At 36.0% G+C, this 16,172-nt stretch overlaps 1 protein-coding gene across 16 annotated transcripts in view; it reads right to left on the bottom strand.

Moving 5' to 3' along the window:
* Positions 1-1,850: 1,850 nt before the first annotated feature.
* Positions 1,851-16,172, bottom strand: part of BRD9 (bromodomain containing 9) — a 32,469-nt gene continuing 18,147 nt past the window's right edge. For 7 of the 16 annotated variants that reach the window (XM_021298052.2, XM_005510183.3, XM_005510184.3 and 4 more), the window contains 9 exons: positions 13,685-13,760; positions 11,940-12,035; positions 11,052-11,184; positions 10,202-10,313; positions 7,624-7,662; positions 7,095-7,166; positions 5,642-5,744; positions 3,885-4,052; positions 2,182-3,143 (listed from right to left, as the gene is read on the bottom strand). In XM_021298052.2, coding sequence (XP_021153727.1) covers positions 3,043-3,143; positions 3,885-4,052; positions 5,642-5,744; positions 7,095-7,166; positions 7,624-7,662; positions 10,202-10,313; positions 11,052-11,184; positions 11,940-12,035; positions 13,685-13,760 — 900 coding nt within the window. In that variant the 3' untranslated portion in view covers positions 2,182-3,042. Of the gene's footprint in view, positions 2,086-2,181; positions 3,144-3,420; positions 3,549-3,884; positions 4,053-5,641; positions 5,745-7,094; positions 7,167-7,623; positions 7,663-10,201; positions 10,314-11,051; positions 11,185-11,939; positions 12,036-13,684; positions 13,761-16,172 lie in introns of those variants that run through there. The other 9 variants (XM_065052210.1, XM_065052212.1, XM_065052214.1 and 6 more) reach the window with 5 other exon arrangements.

Genomic DNA, 16,172 nt, shown 5'->3' with positions numbered 1-16,172 from the left:
CCTATTAGCAAGCAGGTGGTGTACCTTCTGTGGAGAATGGCAATTTGAACAAACAGCAGGAGAGCCAAAAGTGCGATATTACACTTAGTCAATGCAAAATGAGGTAAAATTATGAGACATTCCTACCATAGTACGTACTGCACTCACTGATCTAGCGGCTGGTAAACCTTTAAGAAACATATCAAAGTTAAGCTATTGGTCTTTCAAATAGGTTAATCTAACTTCTGAAATACTAAATAATAGATGTTGATGGTATTAGACACGTTGCTCTACAAAATCACGCAGTTATAAATTTTCTACTTTTAACATTAGGGTTATGGTTTTGCTGTATTAACTTGTTTGATTATTCTGAATCTATTAATAAGTGCTTTAGACAAACTAGAACAGTACATTAATAAGATTGCTGTAGTAAAATTAAGGTTTGACATAGAGCTTAAAAATTTTGGAATAAGTGGGTAGTTGATCTTATTAAATAAGGCTTAGTTGCATTATATGTAACTGTAATTATTGTGTTAATCATGTGCTGTATATTGCAGTGTATTTCAAAGATGATTCAGTGCACTGTAAATGGGGCCTGGCTGGTTCAAGAACAAAAAGGGGAGAATTGTGGAGAGGTTTCTGTTAGATGGAGATTTGTTACTGAACCAGCCAGGAATTTCAAGGCCAACTCAAAAGCTGAAAACAAGACCTTTCGTGGGAGAGAAGCAGTTCTACAATAACAAGGCCTCAACACAACGTAAATCAATGGACCTATCAGCAGTGAGACTTCAGCGCATGGACAGCTCATGAACATAGATGATATCCAATTAGTGAATGCATGCTTGGAGCATGGACGCGTGATCAGAGATTAGTTGCATATATAAGGAGGCTTGTTTCTGTAATAAATGGCTTTGCATGATTCACACTGAATCAGAATGCTCCCACAAAACCCCTCTCTGAGAAGAAGTTTAAGAAGCAAGGGGCTCCATTCTAAATCTTGTGCCTCAATGGGACTCCTTCTACCCCTTCACATTTTCTGTCCCCGTATAAATCACTTCAAAACAAGTCTGACCCCACTCTGCTTGGCATATTTCCTCTGTGCAGTAAGTAATAGAGTGAACCTTGTCATCCAACTCAGTTAAGTCGCACTTTTAAGTGATCTAAACATTGTTCTGTGGCAGAACCGTAAATCCTTCATCCACAACATCCTATGGTGAATGAGGAAAATGCCACTGAAGTAAGACTCCAGGACTATGCTGCACCCTGAATCATCCATCAGTATCAGATGGGTGGGAGGATTTGTCTGAAGGCACAAGTATACTTTAGAACAGGAGCAGAATTCCAGCTTCAGGGTCAAAGAGCAGTCATACCCCAACTGCAAGTGTCCAGTACAGGGAAGACCAAACACTCAGTTTCAGCTGAGCTGCACATGGATGCTTCAGAATACAACTCTGTCCACAAGCTCCATTTGCACATAATTTTACAGATGTCACAATCAATACCTAACTGAACGGAAAATTACTGAACAGGAAGGAGAATTGGCCCTGCCCTAGTCTGTCCTGAAGCAGGACAATGAATTAATTTTGCTGGTAAAACATAGTCCTCTTGGTTTCAGAAGATGCTATTTGTTGATTTTATATCTTATTTGATTAATGTCTTGCTGTAATGTTTTTTTTCATAAACCAAGACTAGAATCAAACCAATCCTTTAAGGTTGCTATAGGTTACTTCTGGTAACATAACAGTGGATGTTCGGCATTTCTTCGGGATGGATGTGATGTCTAAATAGTAACCTAAATTTAAATGTTAAATCTGAACCTCCATTACTACACAACAACTATGATACAGTAATACTTACATTTAACTCAAAAAAACCCCATAGAAGTTGTTTTATAGCAAATCCATCGTCCAAGTTCAACAAATCCTTTCCCACAGAATTACACATTTGTGCTTCAGAATAAATTTACTTCATCATCGAAAGTAATCATCATCCCTCAATAATTCATGTGATGAATATCCTGGCTCTGCTATGACCTCTACCAGCTCTCCTCCTGCCCATTCTAGCTGTGCCATCCCAGTTTTTCTTGACCAACACAATGTATGCACTCTGTAAAAAAAAAAAAAAAAAAAAATGAACAAGATGAACTGCAAGATAAGAAAGCAAATTTTCTCCATGCAAGAACAAGATATTTGCAAACATCAAGAGGTTTTGTATATTTATTAATATTTACAAAATATTGCAAATTCATAACATTTTTCCAGCTTACACATATCAATGGTACAAAATCCCCCAGTTGCATCAGTACTGAATTATAAAAGTTTTATTTTTAAATTACTGGAAAGCACACCTTATCCATTGTTATTTCCATCCAGGTAACTATACATAACAAATTATAAAATATAAGTATTATGTTTTCTTTGTGTTTGAAGACATACGGGATCACATAACATCCATATTTTTCAGATTCAAGGTAGAATTCCCATAGGGAGCATTTTAATGCAACTACCAATTATTGTTACTCTCAAGTTAAGTATTCTCTAGAGTGATTAACAAAAGATTTAAAAATACAAGGAAAGAGAAACAACTTCTACAGATTATTAGGGTTAGGAAATGGGAAACCTAATATTTATCACAATTCATGCAGTTCTGCCATTGTTTAAATAAAATATTCCTGTTTTAAGGTGTTCATGTTAAGATCCGAGCAGAACTGGTAGATAATTCTACTAGAAACATTTAATGACTGCTGCCATGATACTAGGAAAATTATTCTCTTTAGTTTCTATAAAATGCAATTTATTCTTACACATTATTTGTTGTTTTGCAGTCAAGATTCACACACGACTAGACAATGACCTCCCTCAACAAACAAATCTACAGCAGGTTTTGGTACATTGCTAACAAGATGATGTATCAAATAGGTGGATTTTGTTTAATCCAGCAAATATGATAATATCATACAGGAATCCTCATAGAAAAGAGGACAAAATTGAGGTTTCTGCCCTGGACAAAAACTTTATAAAAACATAATACAATTAAAATACAAAATATATAGTACATGTCAAACTAGTTAGCAGTGGCATTTGAGGTTTCTGGAGACTGAAGAAATTCATAGGGATCGTGAACCATGTCTTGCTGTTCTCCAACACTCAAATGAGAGGGGCTTCCTGTAAAATATGGAAAAAAAAAAAATACCTTTAAAAATACAGAAAAACAAGGGAAAGATATTTATGTATATAAACAGCACAGTTACTTCACAAGTTTCTTTCAGACTTTTCATGCAAGACAGACATTTAAATGATATTTAAACAGGAGATTCTGAAAAATAAATTACAAGATTCTTCAGTAATTTAGATCCTTTTTGAAAAAGAAGTTATTATTCTATTAATCCATTGAAATATCATACAAAATGTAACTGGGTATCAACCAGCCAACATCTCCTACCTTCTCAGAAATGGCACCAAGATGTTAAGTGGTATGTTACCCATCATCCTGTCTTATCACTGAATTTTACAGTATACAATGGAAGGCTATTGTAGAATCCCACTTGTTACTTGCTGCATACAACTACACTGTAAATAAACATACACTCCTTAGTATTTCTAAGAGCATGAAATGCAAACGCATATAGGGATGTGCCAATCAGTATCAATTTACTTCACAATTACTTCTATCATACCTAATAAAAAAAATAAGCACAATTAGTGTCCTTAACTGCACATGTCAACAGTATGTCATCTTAGTTGCCTTTGCTATGCATATTTAAAAATTAAAATATGATCCTGGAGTTAGTACACTGTATTATCAGAGAAGTTTCATGCAAAGATTAATGTAAATTAAAATGTAAGTTTTAACCAGCTTCAATCAGAGTAGAAGTACTGCAACTTTTGTGACACTGGTAACTTTACCAAGATGATGTTGATCTCTTTCAGAGGTATTGGAGAGGGAACTCAAATTGGATGATGGCCGGGATCCCACTCTGTCAGCCTGAGCCTCATGAAGGTCCTGCAGCAGCTTAGTTGTTTCATCCAGATGTAAATGGTTATCGTCATGATCAAGCTCCTTCTTCACTTTCCCTAAGGGCCACCAGTTACCAAATAAAACCCATATTAACACATGCAGATTGACTCATGAATTATCAAGTGACTATCAAAATAAATTAACATAAGTGTTGTCTATTACACAAATGACATCAGTCTTGCATTTTCCTTTAAACTTCCAAAAGGCAACAGCTGGAGATCTGTTTTCAATTTCAAGCAATATATGTTGAAATGCATTTGGTGGTACTAGAGAATGAAAGAGAGAGCCATGGGAAATGGCTGAAACTGAACTGACTCCCAATATTTAAACAGCTACAAGAGCTTGTCTTCCTCATCTGTTAAACTCCAGACACGAAATAAGGCATCCGGTCTGCAGCAAAAGCAAGTAAATTAGTAGAAAGATTACTTAAATATCTAACTTAAAATGCAGCTAAAACAGAAAATGTAATTTATGGAGGTGAAGAAATCCCCATCACCAAAGGTTTTGAGAAAAGTACCTTCTCCATCTACATTGATTTTATAGTAAGCCAAATAAAACACTGAAATTGGAAAGAATGGGAAATATGTGCCAACATATGCTGTTCTTTCATCTGAAGACTTAAGAAAGTTTTCCCTCAACTTTAAACAGGAAAATAAACTCTTTCCTTCTCTTTGGGCTGTCTTCAAGGCACATCTTGCTTACTTTGTAAGAATTATGATAAGAAATAATGCCATAAACTCTCTCCAGAAGCAATCTAGAAGTACAATTATTTACAGAAAGATCAAAGAAGAAAAACATAAGCAGCTTTAGTCGAGTGAGAATTTCATAGTAAGGCTATGTCTAAATACTATCTATTAACCAGATATTTATTAATTTTTTACTGAATTGCAACAAAATTAGTGTGTGACAGCATAATCAAGCTTACAATTGCTTTTCAAAGAATACTGCACCTATGGGAGAAATCTGTAGACTTTTTTTTTTCTTTAAGCTTTCAATTACCTTGGTTATGTTCTATAATAGATAGTCCGGCACCTTTCACATTCTTAATTAAAGGTATCCTAAACCATAAGCAGTATTTTTTTTTGTGAAGCCTGCAGAAATATATTTAGTCTTTAAAGAAGGATACCTGTGAAAGACATGTATTTGAAACAACAGCCTAATACTTTCATACAACTGCCTTATTTGTAGCTAATGTCCTTCCAGTGCCCAAAGTTTCTTCTGATTTTTGTTTTGGGACATTCCAAGTGGTGATATGATTGAGCTTACTTACCTACTTCCCAAGTTATTTCAAAAGACAGGATATGAAGCAATAATATTTCTGAGCCAAAGCTCCATGTTGTTTTTTAAAATATACATTACTATGAACACACAGAAGACAGGCAAAGCTATCAAAATTGTCAGGTACAAATACTTCGGTTTCTCCAGAGGTACAAGAAAAGTTAGCTTAGCTAGCACATGGATGTCTCAAAGGAAAGATAGACCAAGGTTTCATTTCTTTTGTACCAGCCCCAGACTTCTACTGATGTAAAATGTAGACTTATTACTCCTTTTTGAACACTTTTTTATTCTTAGCAAATCCAGCTGGTGTTTTGCCTAAATGGTAAAACTAAACCATAATTGATGGCTTGTATATTTAATTACTTACCTAATGAACTTAACATAGAAATATCAAGAGATACATCTGAATATGGTTTCATAGAGAGAAAGTCCAAGTCAGAAGTGTTACTATCTCCAGCAGATTCTCCAACCTATTAAAATAAAATTAACAGAAAGACTAGCAATAGTGACAAGCTGTCATTATAACTTTTTCATGTTTAAGGTAAATACATGAATCCATACTCTCAAAAATGTGCATGACAACATTTGAGTTCAGGGCATCCATAACCATTTTGGCTAACCTGCAACTCACAGGCAGCTCAGACATGGTTCCAGGACAGACCGGTCATAGGAATGGCAAGGGATCTGCAGGCTAGTTTAAATATCTTCCATCTCATCATCTGGGTCTGTTGAAACCAACATTACCAAATCCTTTGGGACTCAATTACATGCTCAACTCATCCCTGTCTCATGGCAGAACCATGGCAGGGGGAAGCATTATCAGTATCCCCCATTATGAACCACTCCCATATTCCCTTTTCCCCTCAGCTTCTCAATGCAACACTGAATTTATTGACCTTTTTAGTATGTGACTAATAAAACCAGTAAGGTGGGTCTCCCTATACGCAGTATCAGCTGGAGCTGGTCTCTCAAGTATTTTTTCTTATACATTTGGACAATGAAATACAGCCTGCACTACAATGATTTCATTTTTTCCACACCTGTTGCAATACTGCTATGTAATGGCAAAAAGTAAGAGATCAAAGTTAAAGTTCTTAAGCTTCAGAACACACTCTAAGAGAATGCTCTGAGCTTGCCTATTCTAGAAGGAGGAATAAAACATGCAGGTAAATACAGAATCAGGTATTATCTTTTAGAAATATGAAAATAAAACTTAGCACTTCCATGAATTAACTTAACCAGTCACTTTCTAGAGAAATACAAACCTTTCTACAAAGCAGAAGAAATATAAACCAGTAAATTTTATTTGTTGCTATAATGTAATCTATACATTTTTTATGTTTATTGCCATGGAATAAAGTGCATATATTCTGTTGTCACAAATAATCTGCAAGATGAGATCCGTACCACTTAAAGGTTTGATTAGTAGCTGTGAAAGCATAAGATACACATTATTTATCCGCACTTTCTAACGTTTTCAATGGATGAGGGAAAACTGAGAAATACTTCTGTATTTTTCCACTTTTACATCAGGTTGAATCTCAAATATTCATCAGCAGATGAAGTATCTTTCACATACCTAAGTGGTCTTTCTGCCTCTGAGATTGAGTTATGCATGTCAAATTAAACTAGAGAATACAGAACAACAGGACAAAGCCACTAACTAAAATACACCAACTGTCAGAGAATCCACTTTAAGTCCTGAAAGTTTATTCTAGATACCATAATTTTAATCTTCTACCTAAAAGCATGCACATCCTTCCACTAAAACAAAATGTCTCAATATTTTTTTTTTTTTAATTACACACAAAGCATTTTACCATAGTCTGTTTGGAAGAATCCGGACAGGTATTACGCAACTTGTGTTCTTCTTTTATGAGAACTGGCAGAACCTAAAGAACCAAATAATATTTTAGAAATTAGCATTTCATAGCTTACCCTTACATTTTGTAAGAAACGTTTGTGTCATTTGCTGGTTTCTCATGACCAGGCCAACACAGAAGACTATGATGTTTTGTGATGTTTGCATAGAATCTTTTTAAAAAAACCCCAAGAAACCAGCTCTTCTTTAATGGGTGACCATATGCATTCCTCTCAACAGCTCTGAACTATTCAGGACAGCCTCTTAGTACAGCTTCTTTAGGACTAACCTAACAACCTCTTCTTTATTATATATTTAACTTGTCAATCTTTTCTGTCTTACACAGAACAGATGCACAGTAAAGAGAACTAGGAATTTCAATGTTGGAAGCCCAAAGAACATTATTTTCTCTGCTTTAAATGCCAAGACACATTTTTCCAGAAAGCAAACAAACAGGAAACAAAAAACTGAGTATCAGCACAACTTACTTTAACTTCATCCAGTGTTTTCACTGGGATGTTTCGCCTCTGAAAAGAAAGAACACTAACAATTACTTTTAGTCAACATAAGAGAAATATCTCTCTTATACAATTTCAAGTATATTCAAACTTGTCACACAAAATGAGTTTTTTTTTCACAGATCTGTAATGCAATTACAATGTAACAGTTACTGTTTTGAAATATTTTAGTATTATGCATTTTAACTAATCTTTCAGCCCCCTTTCTTCTGCCCATGAAATTATATTCTAATGCAGTATCTTAGTAATTACATCAGTAACTTCTAATTAGAAATTATTTAAGATTGTACTTTCAGAGATATGAATTCTTAAATCAAACATAGCAACACAAAATACTCAAGCATAAAATACCATGGCACATCATCACTGAAACACACTTAATTGCACAAAACCTGTACATATCCACATATGTCAAAACTGAACAGCCCTTCTAAGTGTAAATAGCCACTGATCATTTGAAAGGCATTCAGAAATTCTCATTTGGAACAATGTAAGATGGCAAAAAGGGAAAGGCACATGTTTTAAAGATAAGTTCAATACGTTGTGTACACACAATTCTAAATGTAGAAGAATATTCAAAATATTGGTTTTGAACTTTTTGAATTCTCATTTTTTTTAACTAATCAATTACATTTCTTCCTGTTTCATATACACTATTTTTCCCAGTAAGAACTGAAACAAAATACCCAGAAAATTCTGAAGGATCGTCTATATTTTTTTTTCATTCTTTTGTTTCCTTTCCCCCAAACATTACTCACCCTGTTCTACTTCCAAGTCTGCAGAGATTTAGCATTATCTCATTTCCACCATGTCAGGAAGCCTGAGCACCTTCCATCCTCCTCCCCTCTCTCTCCTTCTTTATTCTTAAATAATTCAGAATGTCATCATCACTGAATATAGTATTTGAGGTGGCCTCACCAGTGCTGAATACAGAGGGACAATCACTTCCCTAGTCCTGTTGGCCACACCACTCCTGATACAAGACAGGATGCTGCTGGCCTTTTTGGCCACCTGGGCACACTGCTGGCTCATATTCAGCCGTTTATTGACTAAAACCCCCAGGTCCTTTTCCACCAGGCAACTTTCAAGCCACTCTTCCCCGAGCCTGTAGCACTGCCTGGGGTTGTTGTGACTCAAATGCAGGACACAGCACTTGGCCCTGTTGAACCTCATACAACTGGCCTCAGCCTATCAATCTAGCTGGCTCAGATCCCTCTGTATGGCCTTCCTACCCTCCAGCAGATCAACACTCCCACCCAATTTGGTGTTGTCTGCAAACTTACTAAGGGTGTACTCAATCCCCCTGTCCAGATCCTTGATCAAGATATTAAGCAGAACTAGCTCAAATATTGAGCCCTGGGGAACACCACTTGTGACCGGCCACCAACTGGATTTAACTCTATTGGGCCTGGTCGTTCAGCTTGTTTACACAGGAAAGAGTATGCCTGTCCAAGCCATGAAGAAGCTGCCAGCTTCTTCAGGAGAATGCTGCGGGTTACAGTGTCAAAGACTTTACTGAAGTCTAAGTACCCAACATCCACAGCCTTATCCTCATGCACTAAATGGGCCATCTTGTAGTAGACAGAGACGAGGTGAGTCAAGCAGGACCTGCCTTTCATAAACTCATGCTGACTGGGCCTGATCACTGGGTTGTCTTGTATGTGTAATGCCATTCAGGATGACCTGCTCCATGACCTTCCCTGGCACCGAGGTCAGACTGATGGGCCTGTAACTCCCTGGATTCTCCTTCCAGCCCTTCCTGTAGATGGGTGCAATATTTGCTAAAATCCAGTCAACTGGGACCTCGCCAGTTAGCCAGGACTGCTGATAAATGATGGAAAGTAGCTTGGTGAGTACCTCCACCAGCTATCTCAGAACCCTTGGGTGGATCCTGTCTGGCCCCATAGACTTGTGCTAAGTAGTGTAGCAGATCACTAACCATATCCCCTTGGATTATTTGGGCTCCATTCTGCTCCCTGTCCCTGTCTTTCAGCTCAGGGTGCTGTGTACCCAGAGCACAACTGGTCTTCCTAGTAAAGGCTGAGTCAAAGAAGGCATTTAGTACCTTGGCCTTTTCCTTGTCCTCTATCACTATGTTTCCCAGGCATCCACTAAAGGATGGAGATTCTTCTTAGCCCTCCTTTTGTTGCTCATGTATTCATAGACACATTTTTTTTGCTGTTTGTGTCAGTAGCCAGATTAAGTTCTAGTTGGACTTTGGCCCTTTGCATTTTCCCGCTGCATAACTTCACAACACCCTTGTAGTCCTCCTTAGTTTCCTGCCCCTTCTTCCAAAGGTCCCCTCCCTCTTCCTTTCTGAAGTCACTACGTGAACAACATTGGAGGATCTTTAGAAAAGAAAAAGAGATTACTTCCCTGCTGATCAATTCACCTTCTAATTTGGTTCACCACATGGCTGCATGAACAGCTAAGCCTGCAATGCTTACAGACAGTGGAAAACAAAGCATTTCATGCAATATTAAAAAAGAGAAAGAGATATATTATTGTTTTGATGAACTTGTGATACTTCTGTGCATCAAATACACACCTGCTTTAGCTGATAAATAGTTTTGGAATGATCTCCACTAGTGATCTGGTCCAGAAGATCATCTACTATTTTCTTGCTGTAATTTCCAGCGTCCTTCACAAATTCTTGTAAGCTAGTAGGAATAGAGATATAAGCATTACAGAAAATGTTTATTTTAGTAAAAAATATTTCAGCCTATAATTTTTTTTTAAATGGTAATAACTGTACATGCAAACTTGTTTTTCACATCTACTAGCAAATTTTCACTTGAACTAGTACTGACAGTGGGTTAAAAATAAAAACACAAAGAAAAGTAAAAAGCTTGTTATTAATTCTTTCCCTATAAGATTAATTATTTAATGAAATGTGGCATTTTTCTTTTGAAGTAGATTTAACTGTTTTGATGCTCCTTGAAAAATATCACTGTTTTAAAGTCACCTAAGTCCACTACTTCCATATCTAAACCTACTTACTGCTGGGTTTAAAGCAAAATTCTCTGTCTTTAGCAACCTGTAATATCCTGTGGTCAAAGACCCTAACAGCAAGATGCATAAAAGCCTTGCAAGAGAATATGGTACCTTAAAAGTGCAAATAAGAAAAAAAAGAAGGGGAAAAAAACCCCAAAACAACACACACACACACACACACGCACACAAAAACAACCACCAACCAACCAACCAACAACTGAATCCCCCGCAAAAAAAACCACCAACCAGGATGAAAGCTAGCTTCAAGTTTTATAGCGACTTATTTTTTAAGCAACTTTTAGAAAAAAAATGAGGATTTGGAGGCTCCTAGTTGACCTTTAATTTAAACTGCTTTTCATAAAATTGCTATGAGAAGTTACTCCTCATACTAAGGAAGTGCTTACCTTAAGGCACACTGTATCCCAGTTTCATCACCATAAGCTGAGTACAGGAGTTCCATTTCATCTGATTTCAAATCATGAAATATAGAGTTGTTGTGCATGGAAGGTGCTGTACTAGCACTTGTAAGAAAGGTTACTAGACAGGTAGAAGAAAGAGATGACAAATGATTAACACAAGTGTAAAAGATCACTTGGACGGGGGGGAATCAAAAATAGATTTTGTTTTCTGAAAGTGCAGCATGTTTTTTTTCCTCTAACTGAAGTCAAGAGCAATATCTCAAAGGAAATTCCAGACTCAAGAATCAGCACAACTACTTTAACCGTATGACTAAATGTACTAATTATACTAGAACTAAGAACTAAGTTAACCACCCCACTTCCACAAAAAAAAGATTCACCTCCTGCCTTTTCTATTTTTGTCTTTTTGCTTGTTGCTTCTCTGTGGTTTGCCAGCCAGTTTATTGAGAACAGATTAGAAACTATTAAAAATGTCACTAATACTAGAAAAAAAAAAAATGCACAGCTTGTGAAATCTTTGTCATATGATACAAAAAAGCAAATGACCGAAAAGTTTCTTTCTCAACTCTAAGCACAGTTGCTCAGGAAAAATTAGTTCCTCCAGAGAAAATGAAATACCATTATTGGAAAGCTTCTAGTGTGGCTATAACATTAAGGCAAAACATTAATCTGTAGATTCCTAATTAAGTTATGCTTAATAAGCAAAAAAGTCTATTTAAAGTGTGTTCTGCTGTAAATGAAATAACAATATATTATAGAAATAAACAAGTGAAATTTATTTTGGAGACAGGTATAATCTGAAATTATTTTATATCAAGAAATTGCTAAAACATCAAATTAACACAAAGTTAAAATACATTATTTGGCATTTACCTTTATTTCTTCGCTCATCTTTAAAGCCTAGTGTAGTGAACCCAGGTAATAATTTGCTTTGCAGCGAACTTAGATCCACTGGATGAATCTCTTCCTCTAATAATTTTAAAAAGGATAATATTTTTTAGAAAAGCACTTCACATATAAAAAATATTTATGGTGAATATTTAGATTTTGCTATATTAAGCTAGGTAGTGTAATTCAGGTTCTCCATTTAGATTTCAAATACTTGCTGTAAATATGTTTCTATCTCTTACTCACAAGATCTAGGGCTTACTTATTTATTTCACTTTTGAAGTATACAGCAGCACCTGAAATTTTTACTAGCTGATTCACAAGTGTTCAAGATGCAGATATTATGAAGTGTTAAAAGCATTTTCTTATGTGGTAGTTTGTCTACAGAAACCCGTATACCTCGTAAAGAACCTTGTTAAGATAATTACCATCATAGCAATATTTATTTCTTCTGAAGTTCTCAGAACTGCTTAACTAAAATGACAAAAATTATTTGGAATATGCTTCTAAACAAACAAACAAACAAAAAAATCAATCCCAACAACATTTATGACACTTATGACATTTATTTTAAATCTCTCTGGCTGTTATGGAATCTAATGGTAATTATGCTCAATTTACTGAACAACAAAAAGCAAGTTTATCCCTAGAAATCACTAGGATAAAAAATATAAACTGCAACAAAAATTCAGAATATACTATTAGCTGTAAATTCAATGTAACTAGTATTAACCACACGAACAAAAAAGATTCTGGAGCACAGAAACATCAGGAAGCAGTACAGTACTTTACAGCACACACTGCAATATTACTCTGTTCCCATTACCATCACTGTCTACATTTTCATTGGCATGATTTCAGAGGTATTAAATCACATTCATTTTACTATTTATATTTTTTTTCAGAAATAGGCCAGTGCATGATGGTAGCCAAAATGCTCGATTTCATTCTAGAAAAGCTGACTACCAAAAGAAGAGGCTTGTATTTCCCAAATAAAAAAAAATGTCACCAATGCAACAATAGGTAAATTGTGCATGAATTCCAGTCTCAAAAGATGCAGCGAAGGAAGCACTAAATCAACATGACATACAGCAGCTTAAAGACTATGACGTTTCATCACTACAAACTGTCAAAACTTCTGCATTTTGAGCTCGAAACTAAGACAAGTGGAAAGCATAAGACAATATAAATAATGTATAGTAGTAACACACAAAAAAAGCCATAAAAGACCAAGGACTAAAGAAAAACAATTAAGCAAATCTTAATTAACTTAAATCTGAAATATAAATAATAAGTTAAAGTAGGAAATTAAAAAAAGTAGAAGATGATTCTGAATTTTCATCCATACACTGCACATCTACATAGGATTGCAGCGCTTTTTCACCTTTTGTCTATCAGATTTTAACACTACAGGGTACTTGGAGCAAAAGCCTATCTCACAAGTTCTCTATAAAGTTGTAGCAATGTATAAGTGCTTATAAATAGATATAATTTTACCTTCTTACTGTTAGCATCAGTAAAGAGAGCATCTGAAGAGTAAAAATTTGAAAGGCAGAGAACAATATCTTATACTGGAGACACTAAATATAGCTGTTGGGGAAAACGGTTTGGGGAATAATTTTTTTTTTTTAAACTCATCTATAATACTCAGGATCTGTACAGTTAAGACTTCAAAATCTGCCAAAACATTCACCATTAGAAACATCTGCTTGAAATATTATGGCATTTACCTTCTGCTTCTGGATCAGATGAATTTACTACACTAAATAATAAAGTTCCATCTCCATTTTTTTTCAGATAACCAATCTGTAAATAGAACCACAAAGACATAAATGCAGTCATTCAAAACAGTCCAAACTCAAAGGAGTTGCTTACTTACAAACAATGCTATACATTTTTAGCTATATTCAGATCTTGCACTCTGGTATTTCCTTTTTAATACAGATAATCTTGGGTCACAACTATTTATCACCATCTAGCAAATGCTTCAGCACAGAAGACTTAGTTGTATATCATATATACAACTTCTTATTCATCTTTCTAAATCAGATCTGAAGTTTGCATCAAATAAATTAAAAATTCCATTATAATTAGTCTGGAGCTGGACCTTCTTGACTGCTAGAACACACTTTCTTTTCAGAAGCAGAACTATAACTTCTATCCACAGTCCACCTCACTGTTCATTTTCAAATCTAGACTGAATTGCTTGTTTTCTTATCTCACCCACAACTTTGTCTACTCAGAAGTACATTTATGAACACACCATCAAATTCTTAAAGAGGAAGAAGTGCTGTGACAGACCTATCAGAGCACACAAACAAAACGCTAAAAAGAAAGCCAGAGATGTGAAAGAGGATAGAATAGACAGAGCCAGAACTGATGTAACAAACTAAGCTGTCAGAAACTGAGAGAAGATAGTAATTTCTCAGTAAATACAGAAAATGGAAAATATGCTCTCCCTAAATAAATATTAGTAAATACTTCCAAGTAAATTGAGCAATAAATCTCTCCCCTGCTGTTTTTTTTTAATTCATCCCTCTCAAAAAATTTAAAACTCTCTTCATACATAAGGCCAAAGCTAATTTTGCCATATAATAAAAACAGAAATGACGAATACTGGAAAGAGAATGCACAGAAACAGTACCTTCAAGTGATGGCAAAAGTTAACAATAACTGAACTCTAAGAAAGTGTCAGTGTATCATGGTTTAAACCAAGCTAGCAATACAACCATGATAGCCGTTCGCTCACCCCCTAGCCCTACCCCCGCTCCCAAACAGGGGAGAGGATCAAAAAGGAAGGGATAAACTTGGATTGAGATAAACACAGTTTACTAAAATAACAAAATACTAATACACTACTAGTAAATATATATATATATATAAAACAGAAATAAAAGATACTCAGCAATTCCTCATGAACTCTGTCCACAACTGAGCAGCCAATCCCAGCAAGCCATACCTGGTCCTAAAGCCGACCCCAGAGAGAGAGAGGAGAGGAAAAAGGTAGAAAAGCCCAGAGACCTCTGCAAAATGGCAAAAGGCTGAGCTAAACATCCCGCACTAAAAATAACCCTAGCTTCACCCCAGAGAGAGAGCAGAAGAGGAGAGCGAGAAACTGGAAGGCCCCACTCTCAAATATGGAGCATGACACAAATGGGATGGAATACTCTTATTAATCAGTCTGGATGTCAGTCAGGCTCTGCCCCATCTATGTCCCCCCTTCCTCGATGCCTCACACCTGTGGCAGCGTGCTCAGAATGTCCTTGGCTCTCAGACCAGAGCAATTAAAAACATTAACTCTGTGCTGAGGTGTTATCTGCTTGTTCTCAAACTAAGTCCAAATACTGAGCATGCTAGCTGTGAAAAAGAAAGGTTTCTAGCTGCATGGAGAAAATGAACCAATTTTCAGTCCAACCAGCACACAGTGTTACCTAGATGCAGTGTGATCTGCAGTGGGTTGTCCAGCTGATTAACAGCCTAGACAATTTAGAGCTGTGTACCCAGAACAACTCCTTCTTGAACAGTGCAAAACTGCATCAGCCTTTCCAGTAAAGCTAGCAATTAGCAGAAGATTGGTGTTGCTTTAAAGCATTTTTTAAAAGCCACTCTTACTTTGGAGGTTTCAAATAGCCTTCGAACCTAGCAAGCTGCTAGAAACAGAAATATACTGAAGAAGCTAAAGCTTCTCCCACATTGCTCTGAGGCTTTATTTCCTAATCCAGTCGAGCCTAAGGTGACTGCATGACAAGGGCCAGTGTCCAAGAAACAGACGTAAGTTTGAAGACACAACTGCCACATCTAATGCTTCAAAGTGTTTCTTCTGCAAATGTTGTTAAAAAAAAAAAAAAAAAGAAAGGTGGAAAATGTAGGATGTAGTAACATCTTGATTCTTTTTTCTATTGCAATGGTCAATGGAGTATATGAGAAAATGAGAAATGAGGGCTAAGTGTAACGGTGGTAAGAAGACTCCACACAATGCAAAGGAAACAGAGTAAATGTATCTCAACACAGGCCTGTAGTGAATGTCTGTAGCATTCACTCCAACCCTAGCATGAAGTAACAACGGAATCTAGCATTATCACTTTGTTATGAAAAACACAGCCCATAAACAGATTCTCTTCAGACAACTGCAGTAACAGTCATTGAGATTTTCCTTCTAACTCTTGGAACAGCACAAAAACCAATCAGATGGAACAGTATTAGAATAATGTTCAAGAT

Source organism: Columba livia, chromosome 2 (genome assembly GCF_036013475.1).
Source record: "Columba livia isolate bColLiv1 breed racing homer chromosome 2, bColLiv1.pat.W.v2, whole genome shotgun sequence".
Lineage (NCBI taxonomy): Eukaryota > Metazoa > Chordata > Aves > Columbiformes > Columbidae > Columba > Columba livia.
The sequence above is the reverse complement of the archived record's forward strand: the minus strand, read 5'-3'. Positions and strand labels throughout refer to the sequence as shown.